Consider the following 25369-nt stretch of genomic DNA (forward strand, 5'->3'; position numbering starts at 1 on the left):
AAATTATTGTGTAAATTTATCTCTGGAAAGTGAACTTGTAAATCTGACAACACATGAAACTGGAAACTGTATAAAAATAACTTGACTTTAGATATGGTCAGAAAATGATAGGCTCAGTTGGGGGAACTCTGGAGGTCACATTGTGATGGCCGTGTGTAGATAAAAGCCCACTGATGTGTGAAATCTTCACAAGTAAATCTCACAGGAAGAAAATACAGTAGCGATTTCAAGGAGATGGTGTTGGGAGAAATAGGTGATGATGGTAACCTGAAATTTTCAGATCAAAGAGAAGGTCTGGTGATCCAATGAGCATCTTGATAATAGTCAATAATATTCTAGTGTGATGTAAATTTGTTTAAGAAGACCTTAGGTGTTCTTATTACACAGATACAAATAAACTCTGTCTTCAGAGTCTGCCACTGTCTTCAGCAATGGATGTGCTAACTAACCTGAAATCAGTTCCTAGTATATACGTACATCAGATCACCACATCTGGCATCTTAAGTCTACAAAAGTGTATTTGTCAATTATACATCAATGAAGCCAAAGAGGAAAGACAAACAGCAGAGATGGGGCAGAACCACATCTTCTAATCAATGACTAAAACCTGATAACTCTCTGAACATCAGAGCTAAGCTCAGTGTCCCTGATTGGCCTCCTCTGTATATTGCCACTCATAAAAATTGTGGAAAGGAGATGCATATGTGGGCTCAATGGAAGTTCCCCATATGGGGCCGTCCCTGCTCTTGCCTGATATGTCCCTTTAGTTCTGCTTTCTATCATTTTACATAGCAAAACTATAATTCTAATACAGCAAAATCATTAGTTCAGTGGGTCATCCTAGCAACTTATAACTCCTCAGGTGTAGATGGAGCAGCAGGCTGCGTTCCTGCTGCCCTGGCTCCTGGCCAGCGCCCAGCTTTACCCAAAATAATTACCCGGAAACTGTATTCTCTTAAACACTGCTTGGCCCATTAGCTCTAGCCTCTTACTGGCTAATTCTCACATCTTGATTAACCCATCTAATAATCTGTGTAGCACCACGAGGTAGTGGCATACTGGGAAGGATCTTAACCTGCATCCATTTAGAGAGGAGAGCTATAGCATCCACTTGACTCAGCTTTCTTTCTCCCAGAATTCTGTTCTGTCTTCCCCGCCTACCTATGTTCTGACCTATCAGGCCAAGCAGTTTTCTTTATTAATTAACCAAGGAAACAACAGATAGACAGATGACCCTCCTCCTTCACTCAGGAGTGACAGGATCCTGGGAGTCTGCAGACAGATGATGATAAGTAATGGCATCCTTGGGAACTCCTGAACCTGAAGCTTGAGTCTGAAATGAGACCAGTATTTTAGAGGCATGGACTGACCTTGCAGAACAATTTTAATTAGTAAATGAAAATTTTTTGACTATGGCTTTCTAGAACAGCCGTAAGACACATTTTGGGGATGGCTGAGGAAACACGGGTCTCTCGGTAGCTGCCTCCTTGATGGTGAGACTGAAAACGACCAGCTAGTTCCTCTGGAAACCTGGGGAAATTGGTACACGGGTGTGGAAAGAGGTCCAACTGGTTGACTAAAGTTACCACATGAAGAAGAAGGAGAGACCTGGTCAGTTATCCTCATCAACTCAGACCATGAAACCCAATACAGACAAGTTCAATAGAAACGCCTGGGTTAAAGTTCCAGAGTCTAGTAGTGCCCCAATAACTATGTCCTAAGAGCAGGACAGATGATGCATCTCTCTCTCTCTCTCTCTCTCTCTCTCTCTCTCTCTCTCTCTCTCTCTCTCTCTCTCTCAAAGCCAAAAGGGGAAGCGGAGCTGATAGAAATGGGCAGGAAAGGCACTTCATGCCAAAAGAGTCACCCATAGGGACCTGGAATGTGAGAGCACAGTTGGGGGAAGAGGCTCGCTCATGCGTGAGCTCAGTCACTTCTGGTGGGATGTCATTGGATTGGTAGAAACTCATTTACTGGAAACATTAAAAACTTGTAGTAAATGGATGCCAGACTATAACTCAGGTGAAGAGGGAAAACATGCAGCAGCTGTAGAATTAGTACCAGAAAAAAAACTCCAACCGAAGGAAGCTGGTCACCAAAACAGAAACACAGACAATAGATGATCTCACAGCAGCAAATCCCAAAGAAAGGAAAAACACACACAATGACATCACTAACAATAAAAACTAAAATAACAGGAGATAGCAATCACTGGTCATTAATATCCCCTAATATAAATGGACTTGACTTACCTATAAAAAGACACAGGCTAACAAATTAAATACTAAAACAGAATCCATCCTTCTGCTGCATAAAAGAAACACACCTCAACCTCAAAGACAGATGTCAACTCAGAGAAAAGGGTTGGGAAAAAAAATTGTCCAATCAAATGGACCTAAGAAACAAACTGTGGTAACTATCCTAATATCTAACAAAATAGCCTTCAAACTAAAATCAATCAAAAGAGACAAAGAACATTTCATATTAGCCACAGAAAAAAATCCATCAAGAGAAAATCTCAATACTGAACATCTATACCGCCAAATACAAGGGCACCCTCATATGTAAAAGAAACACTTCTAAAGCTTAAATCACACATTAAACCACACACACGAAGAGTGGGAGACTTCAACACCCCTACTCTCACCACTGGACAAGTCTACCAAACAGAAAATTAACAGAGAAATAAGGGAACTAACAGATCTTATGACTCAAATGGACTTAACAGACATCTATACAACATTCCATCCAAACATAAAAGAATATACCTTTTCTCAGCACCTCATGAAACCTTCTCAAAAACTGACCACATACTCAGTAACAAAGCAAACCTCAACAGATACAAAAAAATTGTAATAAACCCATGTATCTTATCAGATCACCATGGCTTAAAATTAGAATTCAACCACAACACTAATACCAGAAAACCCACACACACATGGAAATTAAATAATGCTCACCTGAATCATCAATGGGTCAAGGAAGAAATAAAGACAGAAATTAAAGACTTCCTCAAATTCAATGAAAATGACCACACAACATATGCAAATTTATGGGACACAATAAAAAAAATGGTAAGAGAAAAGTTCATAGCACTAAATGCCTGTATAAAGAAGCTGGAAAAATCCAACACTTGTGAATTAACAGAACATTTGAAAGCTCTAAAAGAAAAAGAAGCAAACTAACCCAGGAGAACTAGACCACAGAACATATTCAAAATGGGAGCTGAAATCAACAAAATAGAAGCAAAGAAAACAATACAAAGAATCAATGGGACAAAGTGTTGGTTCCTCAAAAAAATAAACAAAATAGACAAACCTTTATCTAAACTAACCAAAAGGCAGAGAGAGAAAACCCAAATTAATAAAATCAGGTTCTGACTATGACAAACAATGCTGCTATGAACATAGTTGAGCACATGTCCTTGAGATATGAGTGAGCATCCTTTGCATATATACCCAAAATGGTATTACTGGGTCTTGAAAAAGGTTGTTTCCTAATTTTCTGAGAAATCGTCACACTGACATCCAAAGGAACTGCAGCAGCTTGCACTCCCACCAGAAATACAGAAGTGGTTCCTTTACCCCACAACCTCTCCAGAATAAGTTGTCATCAGTGCTTTTTATCTTGGCCATTCTTACGGATGTAAGATGGAATCTCAGAGTTATTTTGATTTGCATTTCTCTGATGACTAAGGATGTTGGACATTTCCTTAAATACCTTTCAGCCATTTTAGATTCCTCTGTTGAGAGTTCTCTGTTTATGTCTGTACCCCATATTTTATTGGATTATTTGTTCTTTTGATGACCAATTTCTTGAGTTCTTTGTATATTTTGGAGATCAGCCCTCTGTCTGATGTGGGGTTAGTGAAGATCTTTTTCCATTCTGTAAGCTGTCATTTTGTCTTGTTGACCGTGTCCTTTGCTTTACAGAAGCTTTTCAGTTTCAGGACATCTCATTTATTAATTTTTTCTCTCAGTGTCTGTGCTGCTGGAGTTATATTTAGGAAGTGGTCTCCTGTACCAATGCGTTCAAGCCACATTTTCTTCTGTAAGGTTCAGTGTGGCTGTCTTTATGTTGAGGTCTTTGATCCATTTGGACTTGAGTTTCATGCACTGGGATAGATTTGGGTCTATTTTTATTCTTCTACATGTTGATATCCAGTTATGCCAACACCATTTGTTAAATATGCTTTCTTTTTTCCATTTATAATATTTTTGGTTCTTTGTCAAAAATCGGGTGTTTGAAGGTGTATGGATTAATATCCAGGTCTTCGATTCGGTTCCATTGGTCCTCCTGTCTGTTGTTATGCCAATATCAGGCTGTTTTCAGTAATATATCTCTGTAGTAGAGTTTGAAGTCAGGGATTATGATGCCTGCAGAAGTTCTTTTATTGTACAGGATTGTTTGGGCTATCCTGGGTTTTTTGCTTTTCCATATAAAGTTGAGTATCATTCTTTTAAGGTCTGTGAAGAGTTTTGCTGGGATTTTGATGGGCATTGTATTGAATCTGTAGATTGCTTTTGGTAAGATTGCCATTTTTACTATGTTAATTCTGCCTACCCAAGAGCATGGGAGATCTTTCCACTTTCTGGTGTCTTCTTCAATTTTTTTCTTCAAAGATCAACAAAATCAGAAATGAAAGGGGGGACATAGCAACAGATTCAGAGGAAATCCAGAGAATAATCAGGTCATATTTCGAAAACCTGTACTCTACAAAACTGGACAACTTAAAGGAAATTGACAACTTTCTGGATATCAAAATTAAATCAAGACCAGATAAGCAATTTAAGTAGACCATTATCTGCTAAAGAAATGGAAACAGTCATCAAAAGTCTCCCAAACAAAAAAAAACAAAACAAACAAACAAAAAAAAAAGGACAGGACCAGGTGATTTCAGGTCAGAATTCTACAAGATTTTCAAAGAAGAACTAATACCAACTCCTCAAATTATTCCACACAATAGCAACAGAAGGAACATTGCCAAACTTTTTTTATGAGATTACAATTACCCTCATATCCAAACCACATAAAGAAGAAACCACTAAGAAAGATTATTACAGACCAATCTCACTTATAAACATTAATGCAAAAATACTCAATAAAATACTTGCAAACAGAATCCAAGAATACATCAGAAAAATCATCCACCATGATCAAGTCAACTTCATCCCACAGATGCATGGATGATTCAACATATGAGAATCTGTCAATGTAAGCCACCATATAAACAAACTGAAAAATAAAAACTACATGATCATCTAATTAGGTGCTGAGAAATCCTTTGACAGAATTCAAAACTGCTTCATGATAAAGGTCCTGGAGAGAGCATAGATACAAGGAATACACCTAAACATAATAAAGGCAATATACAGCAAGACAGCAGCCAATATCAAACTAAATGGACAGAAACTCACAGCAATCCCACTGAAATCAGGAACAAGACAAGGCTGTCCACTCTCTATATATCTATTCAATATAGCTCTTGAACTTCTAGCTAGAGCAATAAGACAACAAAAGGAGATCAAAGAAATACATATTGGAAAAGAAGATATCAAACTCTCATTATTTGCTGATGATATGATAGTTTACATAAGTGACCCCAAAAATTCTACCAAGGAACTTCTACAACTCATAAACACTTTCAGTAATGTAGCAGGATACAAAATTACTCAAAAAAAATCAGTATCCCTCCTTTACAAAGATGATAAGTGGGCTGAGAAAGAAATCAGAGACACATTACCCTTCACAGTAGCTACAAATAGCACAAAATATCTCAGAGTAACTCTAACCAAACAAGTGGAACACCTGTATCACAAGAACTTTAAATATTTGAAGAAAGAAATTGAAGAAGACACCAGAAAATGGAAATACCTCCCATGTTCTTAGGTGGGTAGAATTAACATAGTAAAAATGGCAATCTTACCAAAAAAAAAAAAAAAACTCTACAGATTCCATGCAATGTCCATCAAAATTTTGTAAAAATTCTTCAAAGACCTCAATAAAACAGTACTCAACTTCATATGGAAGGGCAAAAAACTCAAGATTGCCAAAACAATCCTGTACAACAAAAGAACCTCAGGAAGCAGCACAATTTCTGACTTCAAACTCTACTACAGAGCTACAGTAAAGAAAGCAGCTTGGTATTGGCATAAAAACAAACAGGAGGACCAATGGAACCAAACTGAAGACCCAGATATTAATCCAAACACCTACGAGCACCTGATTTTTGACAAAGAAGCAAAAAATATAAAATAGCAAAAATAAAGCATATTTAACAAATGGTGCTGGCATAACTGGATATCAACATGTAGAAGAATAAAAATAGACCCAAATCTATAACCGTGCACAAAACTCAAGTCCAAATGCATCGAAGACCTCAACATAAAGTCAACCAGATTGAACCTCATAGAAGAGAAATTTATATAATTTATAATTATATAAATATAATTATATTTATATTCCTAAATATAATCCCAGCAGCATAGACACTGAGAGAAAAAATTAATAAATGGGACTTTATGAAACTGAGAAGCTTCTGTAAAGCAAATGGCATGGTCAACAAGACAAAATGACAGCCTACAGAATGGGAAAAGAACTTCACTAACCCCACGTCAGACAGAGGGCTGATCTCCAGAATATACAAAGAACTCAAGAAATTGGTCATCAAAAGAACAAATAATCCAATAAAATATGGAGTACAGACCTAAACAGAGAACTCTCAACAGAGGAATCTAAAATGGCTGAAAGGTACTTAAGGAAATGTTCAACACACTTAGCCATCAGAAAAATGTGAATCAAAGCAACTCTGCGATTCCATCTTACACCTATAAGAATGGTCAAGATCAAAAACACCAATGACAACTTATTCTGGAGAGGTTGTGGGGTAAAGGGATCACTTCTGTATTGCTGGTGGGAATGCAAGCTGGTACAGCCCTTTTGGATGTCAGTGTGGCGATTTCTTAGAAAATCAGGAAACAACGTTTCTCAAGACCAAGCAATAACACTTTGGGTACATACCCAAAGGATGCTCAATCATGTCACAAGGACATGTGCTCAGTTATGTTCTTAGCAGCATTGTTTGTCATAGCCAGAATTTAGAAACAACCTAAATTCCCCTTGACTGATGAATGGATAAGGAAAATACGGTATGTTTCATAATGGAGTACTACACAACAGAAAAAAATAATGACTTCTTGAGATTTGCAGGAAAATGGATGGATGTAGAAAACATCATATTGAATGAGGTAACCCAGACCCAGAAAACAAATATTATATGTATTCACTCATAAGTGGCATTTAGACATAAAGCAAAGAAAGCCAGCCTACAAATCACAATCACAGAGAAACTAGACAATAATGAGGACCCTAAGAGAGATATACATGGATCTAAAATACATGGGAAGTAGAAAAAGACCAGATCTCCTGAGTAAATTGGGAGCATGGGGATCATAGGAGAGGGTAGAAGGAAAGGGAAGAGGAAGGGGGAGCAGAGAAAATGTATAGCTCAATAAAATCAATTTTAAAAAGAGGAAAAAATGGTGGATGCTTTAAAGGAACTTGTTATGTGAATAACAGTAAAGAATTCTATATACTAAATCCATTTAATAAAATTTGCATTTTGTCCATCAAAAAAGAATTATGGGTTAATTTAAGTTGTAAGAACTAGTTAATAATAAGCCTCACTAAAATACGCCAAAAAGCTTATAATTAACATAAGCCTCTGTGTGTTTCTGTGATTCTGAACAGCTGTGGAACTAGTCAGAACAGGAATTTCCATCTATAATACTGAGATATTGCCTGAAGTGTTACATATCAAGATAACTTTCAAATGTTGTTCTCTCAAGTAACATTTGCATCTATGTGTATACATACACATATATAGATATCAAATTGTCAACAACCATTAATATTAATGGTAGTTGTATGAGTATTGAGAATCCCATCCAGTTAACTTCTATTTCAAAATATTCACGATAAGAAGTTGAAAGGGCTTCCAAAGAGGTAAGCAGCGTACGGGCTTCCATGGGACATGTGAGTCTCCTCAGTGTGCATCCACAAGGCGGAGGCTGTCCCTAATGCAGCAGGCACCAAGGTGAGACACCAAGAATCACTGGAGGTACCAGTAGAAGACTGGCTATCCTCTTCTTAAATTTGCTGTTGATTCATGCCACACAGTTCAGGATTAGCAATGGAGATGTGGGGTGCTAGACCCCTAAACCTCTCAGGATCCAGAAGGAACACTATAGCAAATGAAAACTGAATAAAAGGGACCCAAGGGTAAAAGGAATACATGGGCTCACATAAGTGTTTCCGTCATATCCCATTTATTCTTCCAAAGTTCTCGCTACGTTTCCTCGATGCTGTTCAATGTCCATTCTATCCCACAAAGTTTCCAGTTTATATACCCACACAGACACAGTTAATCATTCTTTAGGCAGTAACAAGGATACAGGCACGCATTTTACAGGGCCAAAAATCAGAATCTGGTGACAAAGCAGGCACCCCTTGGCTTGTTCATGTCTCAGATGAGGCAAGGCTGTGAAATGCCTGGACTTATCCAAAGGGGGTGAAGAAAGGTAAGGACTATGGTCTTTTTTTCTTTTTTTAATAATTTAAATAATTTTTGTGATTTATTTAACTTTTATTTTATGTGCATTGGTGTCAGATTGTCAGAGCCCCTGGAACAGGAGTTACAGACAGTTGTGAGCTGCCATGTGGGTGTTGGAAATTGAACCTGGGTCCTCTGGAAGAGCAGCCAGTGCTCTTCACCACTGAGCCATCTCTAAGAGGGGAAAGGGGAGTTTGCATGTTAACTACATTTGTGTGGTTAATGAAGCAAGATGTTTGTAATTGGTAAGTGCAGAAAAAGAGGGAAGGAAGACAGCACTGCTGTTGCACCCCCTGCACGATTTCCCTTGGTTCCCTGGGAACACAAGGCTGTGGTAACCATGACAACCAAGGGGAGCCACTGAGGAAAGGTCTGGTGCTTGATTTGCATGGGAATTTTTGCTAGCTGAATGGAAAGGAAGTTCTTTGTACTAGGTCAAAGTGAAAAGCTACTCCTATGTAAATATCAGAAACTGCCACTTCCAGCCCCAGGCTAAGTGGTGCACTCAGAGCCCCTGATGCCCTGGTGTGAAGAAATTCCTTTCTCTGGGGCTGGTTTAGTGATTCAAGCTTTTTTACTGTATCTCTCAGGGCAAAGGCACAAACAGTTGATTTCCTAGACTAAGATTTTTGTGTTGAATGAAACCTAGGTGAAGGTAAGTACAAAATATTAATAGCTTGTTAGGGTAGAGCAAAGACCAGTAGACTTGCGCTCTCCTGAGTCAGCTGTTAGAGAATTCAGGGCCACCTGGTCCTGCTTATCAGTAAGGGAAGACATGCTGTCTCTCCTACTAAGTGCCTATCTTTTGAGGTTCTTTTGTGGTCTATTTGCAAGGCTCCTCTTCTTGCTGAACATTCTGCCATAAAGATTAACTGTGGGGAGGCTTGCTTTATGTTGATTTGAATACGAGAACAAAGGTTTCTTTGAGTGAATACTTTTTCACCGGGGTCCCACAGTGTGGGGAAAAGTCATCCAGTTAGCAGGACAGAAAACACACTTATGCTCAATAACTGATTAGTGCACTGCTGACTCTTTCAGAATGAAGGGGGAAATGCAATGGTTTCACAAAGGTTTTACAGAAATGACAGCGACTCTTCAGAAGAGAAGCATCCCCAATATTGCAAATCGGCTTTTCTCACTGGGATACTCCCATGGGTTAGCCTAGAAACCTGTGAGCTGTACTTGCCACTGTTCGGTCCTACGGACAACAGCAATCAGCCACCCGTTAGAGGCCCTCATCAGCCTCACACCACTCATAGTATCCCACGCAGTAGCCATTGGGTCCAAGGTCTTGGTAGTGCAGGTATTGGGAGACATAAAAATGCTGTTGGAAGGGCACAAACTACCAGAGGAAATATGAGTAAGCACTGGGGATCAAAGTGACAATAGGTAACAATGTCACCCTGTCTGTCTGAACTTGCTTAAGAAGATCTTAAATATCCTAACACCACACACACACACACACACACACACACATCAGGCACCTGTGTTAGGTAACAGAGGGTGTTGTTAACCTGATTGTGGTAGTCATTGCCCGATGCATTTCCATGTAAACTCAAGAGAGTGTAATGTAAATATACATGATTTATTTGTCAATTATACATCAATAAATCCAAAGACAGAGGAGTCCAATAGAGAGAGGGATGGGTAGAGGGACCACATCATGCAATTCTGTTATCAAATAAGACTCTAGGAATCTAAGAATAGATAGAGAAGCTGATGTGATTCCACATATGCACAAAGGGGATCCTGTATAGTCTCTGGCATATAAGATATTCTCATTATATAAGAGTAATGAGTGAATAAATCAATAAATAAGTATATATGTGGACCAGTATTATCATATGTATAACTGTTGGCTGCCTACCTAAAATTCTGTGGACATCTCTTCCACATAAGAACTTTCCAAGTGTCTTTGTAATGGTGGATAAAAATGCAGCCCCATGTCCATGAAGAATTCTTGATTTATAAGTATATTTTCATCATCTGACAAACTGATTTCTGTTTAGTACTGCAAGAGATGTCATTCCAGCCCCAATTATTATGCCAAACATATATTGCAGCACATTGTTCGTGGTCCTTGTTGGGCTCACCTGGGTGCCAGAACCTGCAAGGGAGGAAAGAGCATCAGGTGTTTCCACAGTAATGCTGGGAAAGAGAAAGCAAGAGTAAGCAAGCCTGGGGATGAGGTTGGAATCTGTGGAAATCAGATTCTAGTGTGGACAAATCAACCATTCTCCACCACCCATATCTGACCTTTTCCTGGAAAACAGGGCCGCCACATTTAATATTCTCTCAGCTTGTTACTTAACTGTTCTCCCAGCACACATCCCAAGGCTCTTCATCCCTAGGTCTTGGTACCCAGCCAGAGACTATCATTCCATGTGCCTATTTATGTGCTGAAAAAGTCTCTCCTTATTCTCCTGTTTTAATAAAACTATTTTGTCATTTTACATCAGTTTTAATGAGAAACTTAAGAGCTAATTAAAATATCTAGATAATCTATTTATTTCTGTCAACTAAAGAAATAATTTAAAATCCTGGATTCCTATTTTTCTTCTCTGAAATCTGACAATGACAATAACATCACTACCTATTTCTCACAGAGAAATCTGATAGAATATGGGAATATACTAATATATTAGAGTTTTACATAAATTGTAAATATGACACATAACAATATCAAATTGAGGGCTTTTGATACATGAGGAATAATCAGTTATGATATTGACATTAATTTTTATTATAAAGATATAAATGTGATGTGGGATTCCTGTCTGTGTGCTATGATTACCATTAATGAATAAAGAAAACTGCCTTGGCCTGTTGATAGGGTAGAACTTAGGTAGGTGGAGGAAAACTAATCTGAATGCTGGGAGAAAGGAAGCAGAGTCAGAGAGACGCCATGTAGCCCCGCTGGAGACAGATGATAGAAACTTTACCCAGTAAGCCACAGCCATATGGCAATACAGAGATTACTAGAAATTGGTTAAATTAAGATATAAGTGTTAACCAATAAGAAGCTAGAGCTAATGAGCCAAGCAGTGTTTTAATTAATACAATTTCTGTGTGATTATTTCAGGGTTGAGCAGCCAGGAACCAACAAACAGTCTGGTCTCCTCCTATATTAATGAAAACTGGAAAGAGGGCACAGACATTAAGAATGCTTGCTGCTTTTCTAGAACACATGAGAGTTCTGTTCCCAACACTCACATTGGCATGGTAATACCTCCTGTGACCCTAACTGGAGGGGATTCAACACCCTCTTATGCGTATTCACAGAGAGACACATTTATACACACATAAATAAAAATAAAAACAAAACCCACTTTTTTTTGGATTTTTTTTTTCGAGACAGGGTTTCTCCGTAGCTTTTGGTTCCTGTCCTGGAACTAGCTCTTGTAGACCATGCTGGCCTAGAACTCACAGAGATCCGCCTGCCTCTGCCTCCCGAGTGCTGGGATTAAAGGCGTGCGCCACCACCGCCCAGCTAACAAAACCTATTTTTAGGAAAATAGATGAGTCGTGGCTGGAGAGATGGCTCAGTGGTTAAGAGCACTGACTGCGCTTCCAGAGGTCCTGAGTTCAATTCCCAGCAACCACATGGTGGCTCACAGCCATCTATAATGAGACCTGGTGCCCCCTTCTGGCTTGCGGGCACACATGGAAGGAATGCTGTACACATAATAAATAAATAAATATTTTAAAAAAAAAAAGAAAATAGATGAATGACTGAAAGCACAATAAACCCCCCCCATCTGTAAGCACCTGGTTGGGCACCCTGGGTACCTATCATCCTACACTCTTCTCACTCAATTCCTCATCTCTCCTGGGAGTGTCAGCAACATGTGACTCACAGGACTCCTGCGATGAGTAAACAGGGATAAAAGTAACTCCATCCCTAGCACTCATGCCAGGGCTGAGCTGTTTTGGTTCATAACCAACAGCTGGAACACCCTAAAGCCTTTTCATGGCATAGGACCCAGAACTCCTCTGGGTAACTCTAGACTCACGTGGCACTTTTATTGTATGGCGTCTGATCAACCCATCGCCACTGACGATGACCTGGATCTGAAAGCCCAATAAAATATGAAGCATCACGTCTCAGGATCTTAGTGATGAAATCCTAAGAGGAAAGAAAGAGAGCATTGAGCCCAAATTGAGGGCTTCTTTTTCTGTTACAGAATTTTTATAAGATCTTTTAAAAATTATTCCAACTACACAAAATTATAGATTCAATATGATGCATATATGCAAATACACAATCATCAAATCCTAGTTGAACTCTCTAGGCCCTCAAATACTTTTCAATTTTTGGATTAATACACAGTAATTACACATTTTAGAGGTATGCTGTGAACTTTTTCTGGTCACACAGAGATGAGAAGACAAAGTGGGTCAAGGACTGGAAAAGCCCCCACTCCCGGGAGTGCCACTTGCCCCGCTGACCAGGACACAAAGTCATCACTCACAGGCCTGATTTTATAGACATTGGAAATAATCCTTCTACGTGATCATGAATTCTCATCTCAGAATTACGCTGCTCTTTTCTTCCCCAACACCATTCTTGAAGGTTGTGCATGAGAGGATTTTACAGATTTAATCATTCTTCATTCATAACTGCAGATATTTCATTTCTGAAGGTTGGCTCTGACTCTCCTGATTGGATCCCCTTTCCCTAGTCAGCTCTGTGCCCTCCTCTGTTAGGCAGCTGATACTACAGGAGGCCTTAGAGTGCTGAAATCACAAACTGGTCTTTCAAACAGAAACATTCCATCCTTCCCTCCACCCTCAGGCACTGCATTTCTGTTGCCAAGGTTCCTGCGTGGTGTAGGAGGTTCTTCTGTTTATGTGTTGCTTTCATTGGTTGAATAAAGAAACTGCCTTGGCCTTTTGATAGAGCAGCTTTTAGGTAGGCAGAGTAGACAGAACAGAATGCTGGGAAGAAGGGCAGTGTGGGAGACGCCATGAATCTCCGGCCTGAGACCGATGTAGGTAAGCCAACAGTCACATGGTGATACACAGATTATTAGAAATGGGTTAATCAAGATGTGAGAGTTAGCCAATAAGAGGCTAGAGCTAATGGGCCAGGCAGTAATTTAATTAATACAATTTCTGTGTGATTATTTTGTGTGTAACCTAACAGGGCTGCCGAGACCAAAAGCAGACCCTCTCTCTTTACTACACCTGTGGGTTGTTTAGTTCACTGAATCAGGAGCAAGGTGTAGAATGCCAAGTCTGAAGCAACCTTTCCAGCTACCTGATGGCAAGCCTTCTGCCACAGCACCAACACCCATGTCAACAAAACTCCCTCTTAGTAAAAAGGGCAGACAGCAGGCTGGGCCCAGGCCCCACTCGCTCCCAGCATGCACCTGTTCTTCCTGGCTGCGGATCACCATCAGATGAGCACCCATGCTGGAGCACTTCTCCTCACTCTCGTTCCAAGATGCCGAGTCAGTGGAAATAAAGTAGCAGTGGGAACTAAATGGCTTCCAGTCCTTTGGGCAACAGCTCCAGACTTTGTCTATGGGGAGGAAGGAGATGTAAGTACAATGTCATAAAGTCATTTAACATCTGCTGTATGTGGAGACCACATGGAAACTGGGATTTCCTGCATCTCCAGATACATCAGGAACCCCTCACCCTTAGGTGCCAAGTAACTCCAGTCTCCATCCATAGACACTAAAGTCAGGGCCCCTTGGTCCTACTTAGGTTTGTTAGGATAACAGTGTAAAACATACTCTAACAGTGAGGACGTATTTCCAAACAGTCTGGGTCTCCAAACATTAGAACTTATCATATCAAGAGCCAGAAAGTTCTCATATTACATAAATATATACATATTTATATAGAAAAACAATATATATCATTAACCAAGGCAGCAAAATTTCAGAGTTAGCAGACTGCTGAGAGCAGTATAGACTCAGATCAGCATATGGGTCTAACGGGTTTCTGCAGGGCAAGGCACCTGTGGAAATGGATTCTCACTTGGCAAGACCAGTAGTCCATGGGACAGCATAGGAATTTGCAAAGTTCATGCAGCTTTTGCTGTAAGAATTCCTACATCTAGTAGCTTTTAAGTTATCCACCTACTTGGGCGTGCCCTCTTATAAATGCCAACATTTTAAAACAACTCGGTTTTTTTCCTGCTACTGCTGAAAACAAACAAGCATTCAGTCGGCTTTTATCAACACCATTTAAGTGTTTCGTGGCAGGACCTCTTAAGAGCTGCAGGGTTTTGCAGCTAAAGCTGAGTCAGGAAGCCTCTCTTAGATGAGAGCGCTTGCTTGCCTCTAGCAAGCAGAGCAGACCCAAGAAATTGCTGCTACCAAGAAAATATGCTTTACTCTATTCTTTCCCAAGCTTTCTCAGGCTTTCTGTGGATTCAGTTATCCACATCTGGGCACCATTCTGTAGTGAGAGTTGTGGGCTGCATCCTGCCACCAGGCTCTCGGCTGCCTGGCTAGCTTATGCACCGAAATAACAGCACATAAACTGTATTCATTTAAACACTGCCTGGCCCATTATATCTAGTCTCTTCTGGCTAACTCTCATATCTTGATTAACCCATTTCTAATGAGTATAGCACCACGAGGTGGTGTGTGTCTTACCGGGAATATTCTTAACCAGCATCCATCTCGGAGAGGAGAGCTACGGCATGTGCCTGGAGGGGAGAGGCATGGCATCTGCCTAACTTCCCTTCTTCCCAGCATTCTGTTCTGTTTACTCCACCCACCAATGTTCTAACCTATCCGGCCAAGCAGTTTCTTTATTAATTAACCAATGAAATCAACAGATTGATATATGGCACTCCGACATCACTGGGCTCTTCACCAAACTGTGCTGGGGAAACTAGGCATCAATGTGCAGAGGATTGCAGCTAGATCTATAGCTATTCAAATAAAAACAACTCTAAAGTAGAGTCTAAATGGGCTAAACGCCTCACTGTGAGGCCTGGAACCCTGCAATGGTTACAGACAAAAATTATTAAGACATCTCAAGATGTAGGCTTGGGCAAAGGCTCCCTGCATAGGACAGCAGATGCCCTGCTTCTGTATAACAAAGGAGACAGCAGGGTGAAGAGACAGACGGAAGGAAAGGCAGGAACCCAGACAAGGTCAAATTGTCTTTTCCAAAACACATCTTGTCAAAGACCAAAAAGAAACTGTGCCTACTTAGGACCAGGTGGTATATTCAAAGATATCTCACTTACAGATGTTAAAGACAGTGGAGACACTTTGCTTACTCAGAGCCAAAGTGAAGAATAGCCTAAACATTCCCCTCCCTTCCTTAAACCTAAGCAATGCACCTTCATGAGTCCACCTTCCAGCTTAGTTTATGAGAAAACAAAATCCCTATTAAAATCTTGAATAAATTTCTTTGTAAACACTATAACTGAGAAAGCAACAAGATCATCACACACACACACACACACACACACACACACACTTACCCACAGGCACACAGGCACACGCCTGTGCACACACACTTAAGAAAACACTTGAGGAACTACAGAAATGACTCAGTGGTTAAAAGTGTACTGCTCTTCCCAGAGAACCTAGACAACAATGAGGACTCTAAGAGAAGACATACATGGATCTAATCTAAATGGGAAGTAGACAAAGAAAAGATCTCCTGAGTAACTTGGGAGTGCAGGGAGAGCAAGGGTAGAAGAGGAGGTAGAAGGAAGGGGGGAGCAGACAAAAGTAAAATCAATTAAATAAAACATAAAAAGTGTACTACTCTCACAGAGAACTGGAATTCAGTTCCCAGAACCTACGACCTGTGACTCACAAACACAAATAACTCCAGCTCCCGGGATCCAACTCCCTCTTCTGCCCTCTGCAGGCACTGCCTCACATACATAATACACGTAAACATATTTCACATTAAAAACAAAATCTTAAACACACACTTGAGATGACTCCCTGGAGATGCTCACATTCACACCATCAGATCTGCTTCATCCTTTCTGTGCCTGATGAAATTTAACTCAGCCTGGCATTGGCTCTTCCTCCCTGAAATCCTTCTTCATTGACACTAGGGGGTCCACACGGCCCAATCCTGCCTGACTGGAGACCTCTAAAAAGGACTCCCCAAGCAGCTGGTACTGAGTGTGCTGTATGACGTGTCCCCACAGTGCCCATTGCTGACGGATCTACCCGAGAATCTTGTTGGAAATGCTGATTCTAGGCACGTTAACTTTTACCTTTCAAGAGTGAATGCCTTTTCGTACACTCCAATCCTGTAAAGTTCAGTTCTTTTATGATTGCTTTTTCTTCAAGAAGCTGAGAATATTTTTTAAACAAAACTGTAAAACAGAATAAAAACCATTCACTTTTCTGGTAGTGCTAAGACTAGACTCTCTGCTTTTACCTTCTGCCCTTCTTTGTAGAAACAAAACCTATAAATGTCCAGTTACCTGAGTAGTTAGAGGCTGCCTGGGAAAGATTCCCCATCACCATGGAGTGTGGTGGCTGTGGCCCTAGAACTTGGGAATTAGAATGAGGAAGAGAAGTTTCAGGTCATACTTAACTATACAAGTTGGTTTAGTTGACTGCCTAACTACTTAGTTTAGTTGGTTGGTTGGTTGGTTGGTTGGTTGGTTGGTTGGTTGGTTGGTTTAGTTAGCTCATGGTTAGCCTGGCCTACATGAGACCTTACCACAATAAAAGACAATTTTCCCTCACTCCACAGTCAGGGTAACCCTGCTCCTAGTGATTTATGACCACAAATATCTCCAGGAAGAGCTGGAAGGGACAGATCCATGACCCTGGGTCTCTCCAACATTTAATGGAGGGCACACTACAGACTACATCTCAGGTGATAAATCCTATGTAATATGTGCATAGCCCGGGAAAGGAGAGGGAGAAGTGAGCTAATTCCAAGCAGTTCCAGGTTTCCCTAGCACGGAAGTTATAGAGCCCGACACTGATCAGAAGGACTTTGTCTTCATCCTCTTCTTTTCTTTATGCTCCCTCGACACTTCTCACTGTCCCCACACTTCCATGGTGTTCCTAACTTAAAACTAAGTCACCTAAGTGCTAGAAATTCAATTTTCTTTTTTGCCTTCCTCATCTTCCACTTGTTCCTTGAGTCCCTAGATTCTGGCTTTCATTTCTGCTAATTTACAAAACTGTGTTTGCCCAAATGGATTCTGAATTAGCTTCCTAATTTCTCCCTCCCTTCATTTTCACACCTCAGTAAGAGCACGTGTCTCTAAGACAGTTTTAATTTTATCATGTCCTGCTGCAGATTCTTCGGTCAGTCTCCATGACTTGGCACACTGCAAATCTTTCTGATATGAATATCCACTTGGACTATGTCTTTTCAGTTCCCTCATCAATGAACTGGGTCTATTTCTACATCACATTGTCCGAGCTGCCTTTAAGAATTTCTTTGGCCACTAAGATACACAAGAACAGATGTGTATGCACTCTATGTTAATCTTGGCTTACTGCCACCATCTGCCCTGCAAGTCTGAGGTGGTCACGGGAAGCTGAGTTGAACTGATGTATGACTCCATGAGGATGAGTAAGTTCACCTCGGACCACGGGAATCTCCCAAGAGAGACCAGGCTTGGTGACGCCACCAAGGAAGAATTAAATAAATAGCTCAACTAACCTAGTAACTTTTAAGTTGGCTAAGGGTTCAGCCACAGATACTAAATAAAATAACATTTGGAAGGGATATCCGTGAAATATGGTCTGTACGACTTTATGATCAGAGTCCAGTTTTGTCTGCCCTACAGCTCCGTGCTCAGTTCTCCATGCAGCACTACACGGTACAGTAATGCAACCTATACTTGCCCGTATTTCCCATGCTCCCCCGTGTCTCTGGCATTGCTGGCACACAGGTCTAGGCGTCATCTGCTCCAAGCTTTCCTTAGCCTCCTGGGCTCAGTTCTCACCTGCACAGCATTTTCCATGCGAGCTTTTAAGCGCTGCTTCACGTGACTATTCTCTACGTTTCCTGAGACTGGGGCTGCTCTTTCTGAACTCTGACATGCTGCCCAGTATATAGTAAATGGACGGTACTAATTATTGAATGAATGAATATAACACCTACATTAAAACATGGTTTATGATTTTTAATTTTTATAAATTTGAAAGGCAATCTGCTGAGAAATTCACTATTTTTCTAAATTAGATTTCAGGTCTCACACAGTCTAGAACACAAATGAATGATTAGAAGGAAATCCCCTGAGCTCTGTGTCTGGAGTAGCTCTGTCATCTCTTCTCATCACCCTGATCAATCCAAAATGTAAGTATCTATGCATCTGAAGGCGCTGTCTTCTAAACGCTGCTGAGAAAACAGGTTTATACTCAGTACTGGAGTCTAACACTGATGCCCTGGGATTTCACTCTATGACACCAAAAACACACACTTGCTTTTCTACTAAGAAGAAATGACTTTTGCAGAAGAGTTATTCTGAAACAGAGAAATTCCCAATGTCGTCCATCTCCCCAGAGGTTCCTGTCTCAGGTTTCTGGGTAACCTTTTGGCTAATGGGTCCCCTTCCTTCTCATTGCTACTTGTACTACAGGTGTACTTACTGAGCAGAACAATGGAGAGTAAGATTTTCAACAGCAGAAAAAATATTATGAACGAGGTGAGGTTGATCTTGGCGAATCTATGACTACCTTTAAGAGACGTGATCTTGTTTTGAGGAGCTGAAACACAAACCAAATTCATGTCCTGAATTCTGTATTTATTTCATCTTCTTCTGTTTTTATGCAGGATAAACACAAATAACACGATGTTTGGAATAATAGGAAGATGAAAATAGGAAATAGTCATGTTAATTATAAAAATATTACAGTGCTTACAAAATCACTCATTCCTGACATTGAGAATGATTGTGGTCAGTATTTTGGCATGTATCTGTCCAAAAGGTTTAAAGCTTTTACATATAAATCTATGGTCTATACAATTGGAGCATCTTAAATACTGATTTGTGACTAGCATTTTCTTTGACATCACTTTTTTCTGTTATGATTTCTTTGTTTTCTTTTGAGACTGGGTCTTAGTATGTACCCCAGGCTGACCTTGAACTCATTATTTAGCCCAAGCTGGTCACAATCTCTTGGCAACCCCTATCTCAGCCTCCTGAGTTTGTGATCACAGACTTGCTACAGTGCATCTGAATGAACATTTTCAATATCATCATGTCTTCTTTATCAGTTTCATAGAGATTGCATGATTTTGCATTATATACGTTTAAAGTCTTCCAGCTTGCTTCATACTTCAAAGTGTGCGAAAGTCAGGAAGTCTTGGTGTCCCTCACATTTTATGACAAAGTCAGCATCTTTTTGGTCACCACTTCTAAAAGAGTAGCAATACATTCCAAGCGTGCCTGAGGTCCAGAGCTCTGTCCCCATCACTACAGGGAGATGAGTGAAAGAAGCTGCTCAGGACTTAGATGCCAACAGACTGACATGTTACTAACAGAGCAGAAATCAGTAGACCATGCATCAACTGTTGAAGCAACTGGTTACACATATTTATGTGTATTTATATGTGGAAAATATACAATAACATGGGTGGTGTGATTTTCTCTAGATCGTAAAAACCAACACCTTCTCTTTTCCATTGTACAATCCCACAACCTTTCACATCTGTCTATAGGCAGCACACTTGGTTGTGACTCCAGTGACCCACAGGCACGGTGAGAAACTAAGATCATCTGTCTTTGTCCTTTACTTCATCACTAACTAGGAACAACAGAAAGGACGTCTTACCTGGAGGAGAGTCTACATTGATGTCTGAGGAGTCAAAGTTATTTTTGAGGTTCATGTTAATATAAATGTTTTCTGAAAATCTTCCCCTGCCCTCAGAAGATGAGTGTCCCCCTTCTGTAAAATAGGCCTTGAACAAGAAACAAAGGTGGCAGCAAATTATCCCGATTCCAGCTAGGGATGAGAGGCAGTAACAGAAGCTGCCCTGAGCATGCAGCAAGACGTCCAGTCCCCTGACCTGCAAAGGGAGAATCGCTGGTGGAGAATGCACCCAGGACCATCGTACAATCATAACGATACCAAGTTGGGGTGGGGGGAACAGGAAGGAATGGAAAAGAGGAACCAGGCCATTGGAGAAGTCAAGCTCCTCATGGTGTTGAGGTTCTGATTCTCAGTCTGAGCTAACCTCTACAATAAAGTCTCCATGTCTCATCTTGCACTGAGATTCCTACTCCTGATTCCTGAAGAGCTGCCCCTTGGCTTCCCTGGGGCTTTAACACCACATTCAAGTCGGCCCCATGGACAGAAACATTCTTCAACCCAAAGGGACCTTGAATGCACCCTAGACTGTCCCACCTCATGGGGACAGTGTCTTCGCCCTGCTCAGTCTCTGGAACCCACAACAGCTCTGTATAATGCAAGAATACTTCCTTTCCCCTGCCTGGGCTGTGACAGCCCAGTTCCTCCACACCCAGCAAGGATTTCCACTTTTTCCTGAAAGTCACTGAGTTCCACCTTGTGTTTTCCACTCCCACACTCTGTACCTTGCCTGGTTCCTGATTTACCCTCATCCCCTTGGCCTGCTGAGTACCCAGATCCCAGCCTGACCTAGAACCAACACAGTGCAGTGGGATCCATTTTCACCTCTTCCAAGTGCTGATGTATAGTGGTATATTATTCGTGTTTTAATAACTAACGCTTGCCTGAAGATCAAAGTGCAAAGCAGCCACACTAGTTAGCCCTAGAGGCCAAACAGTGGTAGTGCACACCTTTGTACTCAGGACTCGAGGCCATTGAAAGGGAATCATTCTAAAAGATTCCAGCACACCCTTGATCCCTGCATTGGGGAGGACATCCCAGCACTAGAGAGAACAATAAGGCAGGAGCTCAATGCAGGCTCAGGCTCATCTGAGGATACCTGTAGGTAGGATCGTCCATTTCGGTCTGAGACGAGGTAAGAGCCGGTGCTTGGTCACTTTGCTTTTCTGATCTTCAGCTTTAACCCCAGTATCTGTCTCTAGGTTTTTTCTTATTTGTGCTATACTGACGGGTCACACCAGGCTGTCCTGGAGGACCCTCTGCTCATTCATTTAGGGTTCTGATTTCTGGTGAGAAGTGGCCTCAAGCATGGACAACTTCTCACCCTGCTTGAGCTCAGACTCTCTGAAGCTGCCCACTCTCGGACATGGCTGCCCACTCTCGGACATGGCGGCCCACTCTAGGACATGGCTGCCCTCGTCACCTCTCAGACTCAGAGGTCTCACATCAGGCTGCTGCTTGTGGACTCACTCTCTGGTCAAGACACATGTCCCCTCACTGTTCCAATTCTGCCATGAAGCCAGCCAGCCCTCTGCACGGGGAGATCATTGGTTCCCCACACATAACCCTACTATAGACACCTACCCTGCTTTGCCCTGTGTAACACTTTGCTCAAAATTGAATTGTTTAGTAAGGAAAGGGAAAATAGTATATTTAAAATCCTTTTCATTTTAATTGTATAAATAGGATTGTGGTATACTTTTTCCCCACTCCCCTTCCCTCCTTTCCTCTCCCCTTTCACCTTTCTCCCACTTTGCATGTTCCTAATTTACTTAGTAGATCTTGTCTTTTCTCCCCTTCCTAGGCGGATCCATGTATGTTTCTCTTAGAGTCCTCTTTGTTACCGAAGTTCTCTGGGGTGGTAGCATGTAGGCTGTTTATCTTTTGCTTCATGTCTAATATCTGCTTACGAGTGAGTGCATATTGTACTTATCTTTCTGGGCCTGGGTTACCTCACTCAGGATGGCTTTTCCTTGTTCCGTCCGTTTGCATGCAAATTTCAAGATGTCCTTGTTTTTTACCACTGAGTAGTACTCCATTGTGTAAACGTAGCACCTTTTCTTTTTCCATTCTTCAGATGAGGGGCATCTAGGGTATTTCCAGGTTCCGGTTATTACGACTAATGCTACTATGAAAATAGCTGACCAAATGCCCTTGTAGTGTTAGTGTTTATTCTTAGGGTGTATGCCAGAAGTGGTATTGCTGGGTCTTGAGGTAGATTGATTCCCAATTTTCAGACATCACTTTACTGATTTCCAAGTGACTGTACAACTCTGCGCTCCCATCGGCAAATGGAGAAGTGTTCCCTTTACGCATAAGTGGTCATCAGCGTTTTGATCTTGGCCATTCTGTCAGGGGTAAGATAGTATCTCAGAGTTGTTTTGATTTCCATTTCTCTGATGGCTTTTCCTTACGTGTCTTTCAGCCTTTTGAGATTCCTCTGTTGAAAGTTCTCTGTTTAGATCTGCACCCCAATTTTTTATTGGATAATTTGATCTTTTGAAGTCTAGTTTTATGAGTTCTTTGTATATTTTGGAGATCAGTCCTCTGTCAGATGTGGGGTTGTTAAAGATTTTTTTTCCCATTCTGTAAGCTATCGTTTTATCTTGTTGGCTGTGTCCTTTGCTTTACGGAAGCCTCTCAGTTTTAGGAGGTCCCATTTATTAACTGTTGCTCTCAGTGTCTGTGCTACTGGGGTTCTATTTAGGAAGTGGTCTCCCGTGACCATGTGTTAAAGGGTACTTCCCACGTTCTCTTCTTTGAGGTTCAGTGTGGTTGGTTTTATGTTGAGGTCTTGGAGCCATTTGGACTTGAGTTTTATACATGAGAATAGATACAGATCTATTTGCATTCTTCTACATGTCAACATCCAGTTATCCCAGCATCATTTGATGAAGATGCTTTCTTTTTTCCATTGTATACTTTTAGCTTCTTTGTCAAAAATCAGGTGTCCGTAAGTGTGTAGATTAACATCATGATCTTCAATTCTATTCCGTTAATCCACCTGTCTGTTTTATGCCAATACCAAGCTGTTTTCACTACTGTGGCTCTACAGTAGTTTGAATTCAGGTATGGTGATGCCTCCAGAAGTTCCTTTATTATACAGGGTTGTTTTGACTATCCTGGGCTTTTTGTATTTCCATATAAAGTTGAGTATTGTTTTTTTCAAGGTCTGTGAAGAATTGTATTGGGATTTTGATGAGGATTGCATTGAATTTTTAGATTGCTTTTGGTAAGATTTCCATTTTTACTATGTTAATTCAACCTACCCAAAAGCATTGGAGATCTTTCCATCTTGTGATGTCTTCTTCAATTTCTTTCTTCAAAGACTTAAAGTTCTTGTCATACATGTTTTTCATTTGTTCAATTAGAGTTATGCCAAGATATTTTATGTTATTTGTGAATAAAAAAATGCCATGTGGTGGCACACACCTTTAATCCCAGCAATTGAGAGGCAGAGACAGGTGAATCTTGGTGAGTTCAAGGCCAGCCTAGTCTATAAAGAGAGTTCCAGGACAACCAGAATTGTTTCATAGAAAACTCTTTTTCAAAAAATAAAAAAGAATGCTCTTTAGGGGCTGGAGAGATGACTCGGTGGTTGAGGGTGCTGTAAATTATGATGTTTCTCTGATTTCATTGCAGCCTATTTATCATCCGTATATAGGCGAGCTACTGATTTTTTTAAAATTAATCTTGTATCTAGCTACATTACTGAAGATGTTTATCAAGTGTAGGAGTTCCTTGGTATAATTTGGGGGTTATTTATATATAATATCATATCAGTAAGTAGCAAAAGTTTGACTTCTTCTTTTCCAATTTTTATCCCCTTGATCTCCTTTTTTTTTATCTTTTTGCTGTAGATATGGAGATAGTGGGCAGCTTTGTCTTGTTGCTGATTTCAGTGGGATCACTGTGAGTTTCTCTCCATTTAGTTTGATGTTGGCTGTTGGCTTGCTGTATATTGCCATTATTATGTTTAGGTGTATTTCTTGTATCGCTGATCTCTCCAAGACCTTTATCATGAAGGGGTGTTGAATTTTATCAAAGGCTTTTTCAGCATCTAATGAGATGATCATGTGGTTATTTTTTTCTTTCAGTTTGTTTATATTGTGGATTACATTAATGGAATTTCATACATTGAACTATCCTGCATTTCTGGGATGAAGTCTACTAGGTCATGGTAGATGATTTTTCTAATGCATTCTAGGATTTGGTTTGCCAATATTTTTTGAGTCTTTAATTTATTTCATTATTTCTTCCTTGCCCAAGGGGTGGGTCAATTGAGCACTGTGCAATTTTCATAAGTATGTAGGCTTTCTGCAATTAGTGTTACTGTTAAATTCTAATTTTAAACCATGGTGATTCAATAAGATGCAGGAGGTTATTTCATTTTTTTTTGTATCTGTTGAGGTTTGCTTTGTTACTGAGTATGTGGTTAATTTTTGAGAAGGTTCCATGGGGTGCTGAGGAAGGAATATTCTTTTGTGCTTAGGTGAAATGTTCTATAGATGTCCGTTAGGCATATTTGTGGCTTAATATCTGTTACTTTCTTTATTTCTCTGTTAAGTTTCTGTCTGTCAGTGGTAAGAGTGAGGTATTGAAGTCTACGACTATTAGTGTGTTGGGTGTGATGTGTGATTTAAGCTTTAGCAAGATTTCTTTTACAATTGGGGAATCCCTTGTTTTGAGAGAGCCCCTGTTTCGGGGCATATATGTTCAGAATTGAGACTTCATCTTGATGGACTTTTCCTATGACAAATATGAAATGATCTTCTTCATCTCTTTTGACTAATTTTACTTTGAAGTCTACTTTGTTATATATTAGGATAACCAGCTAGTTTCTTGGGTCCATTTGATTGGAAAATCTTTTCCCAACCCTATACTCTGAAGTAAGGCTTTCCCAACCCTATACTCTGAAGTACGGTCTTTGTAGTTGAGGTGTGTTTCTTATATCCAGCAGAAGGGTGTATTCTGTTTTTGT

General features: G+C 40.4%; 2 protein-coding genes across 3 annotated transcripts in view; both read right to left on the bottom strand.

Annotated features, from left to right (window-relative positions):
* The window catches only part of LOC142856055 (C-type lectin domain family 4 member A-like), a 37890-nt gene extending 17382 nt beyond the window's left edge, over positions 1 to 20508 (bottom strand). The window contains exon 1 of the mRNA XM_075982849.1: positions 20429 to 20508. The gene's annotated coding sequence lies outside the window, so the exon portion shown is untranslated. The remainder of the gene's footprint in view (positions 1 to 20428) is intronic.
* Positions 10183 to 20435, bottom strand: LOC142856051 (C-type lectin domain family 4 member A-like). Of its 2 annotated transcripts, XM_075982841.1 has the most exons (7): positions 20353 to 20435; positions 19168 to 19284; positions 17034 to 17102; positions 16821 to 16922; positions 13984 to 14135; positions 12625 to 12737; positions 10183 to 10718 (listed from the first exon to the last, which is right to left on the bottom strand). In XM_075982841.1, the coding sequence occupies exons 1-7, from the start codon at positions 20405 to 20407 to the stop codon at positions 10577 to 10579; spliced, it is 750 nt and encodes a 249-aa protein (XP_075838956.1). In that variant the 5' UTR covers positions 20408 to 20435; the 3' UTR covers positions 10183 to 10576. The 2 variants fall into 2 exon arrangements, with proteins under 2 accessions (XP_075838956.1, XP_075838957.1); XM_075982842.1 differs by lacking the exon at positions 17034 to 17102.
* Positions 20509 to 25369: the final 4861 nt, after the last annotated feature.

Source organism: Microtus pennsylvanicus, chromosome 8, assembly GCF_037038515.1.
Source record: "Microtus pennsylvanicus isolate mMicPen1 chromosome 8, mMicPen1.hap1, whole genome shotgun sequence".
Classification (NCBI taxonomy): domain Eukaryota; kingdom Metazoa; phylum Chordata; class Mammalia; order Rodentia; family Cricetidae; genus Microtus; species Microtus pennsylvanicus.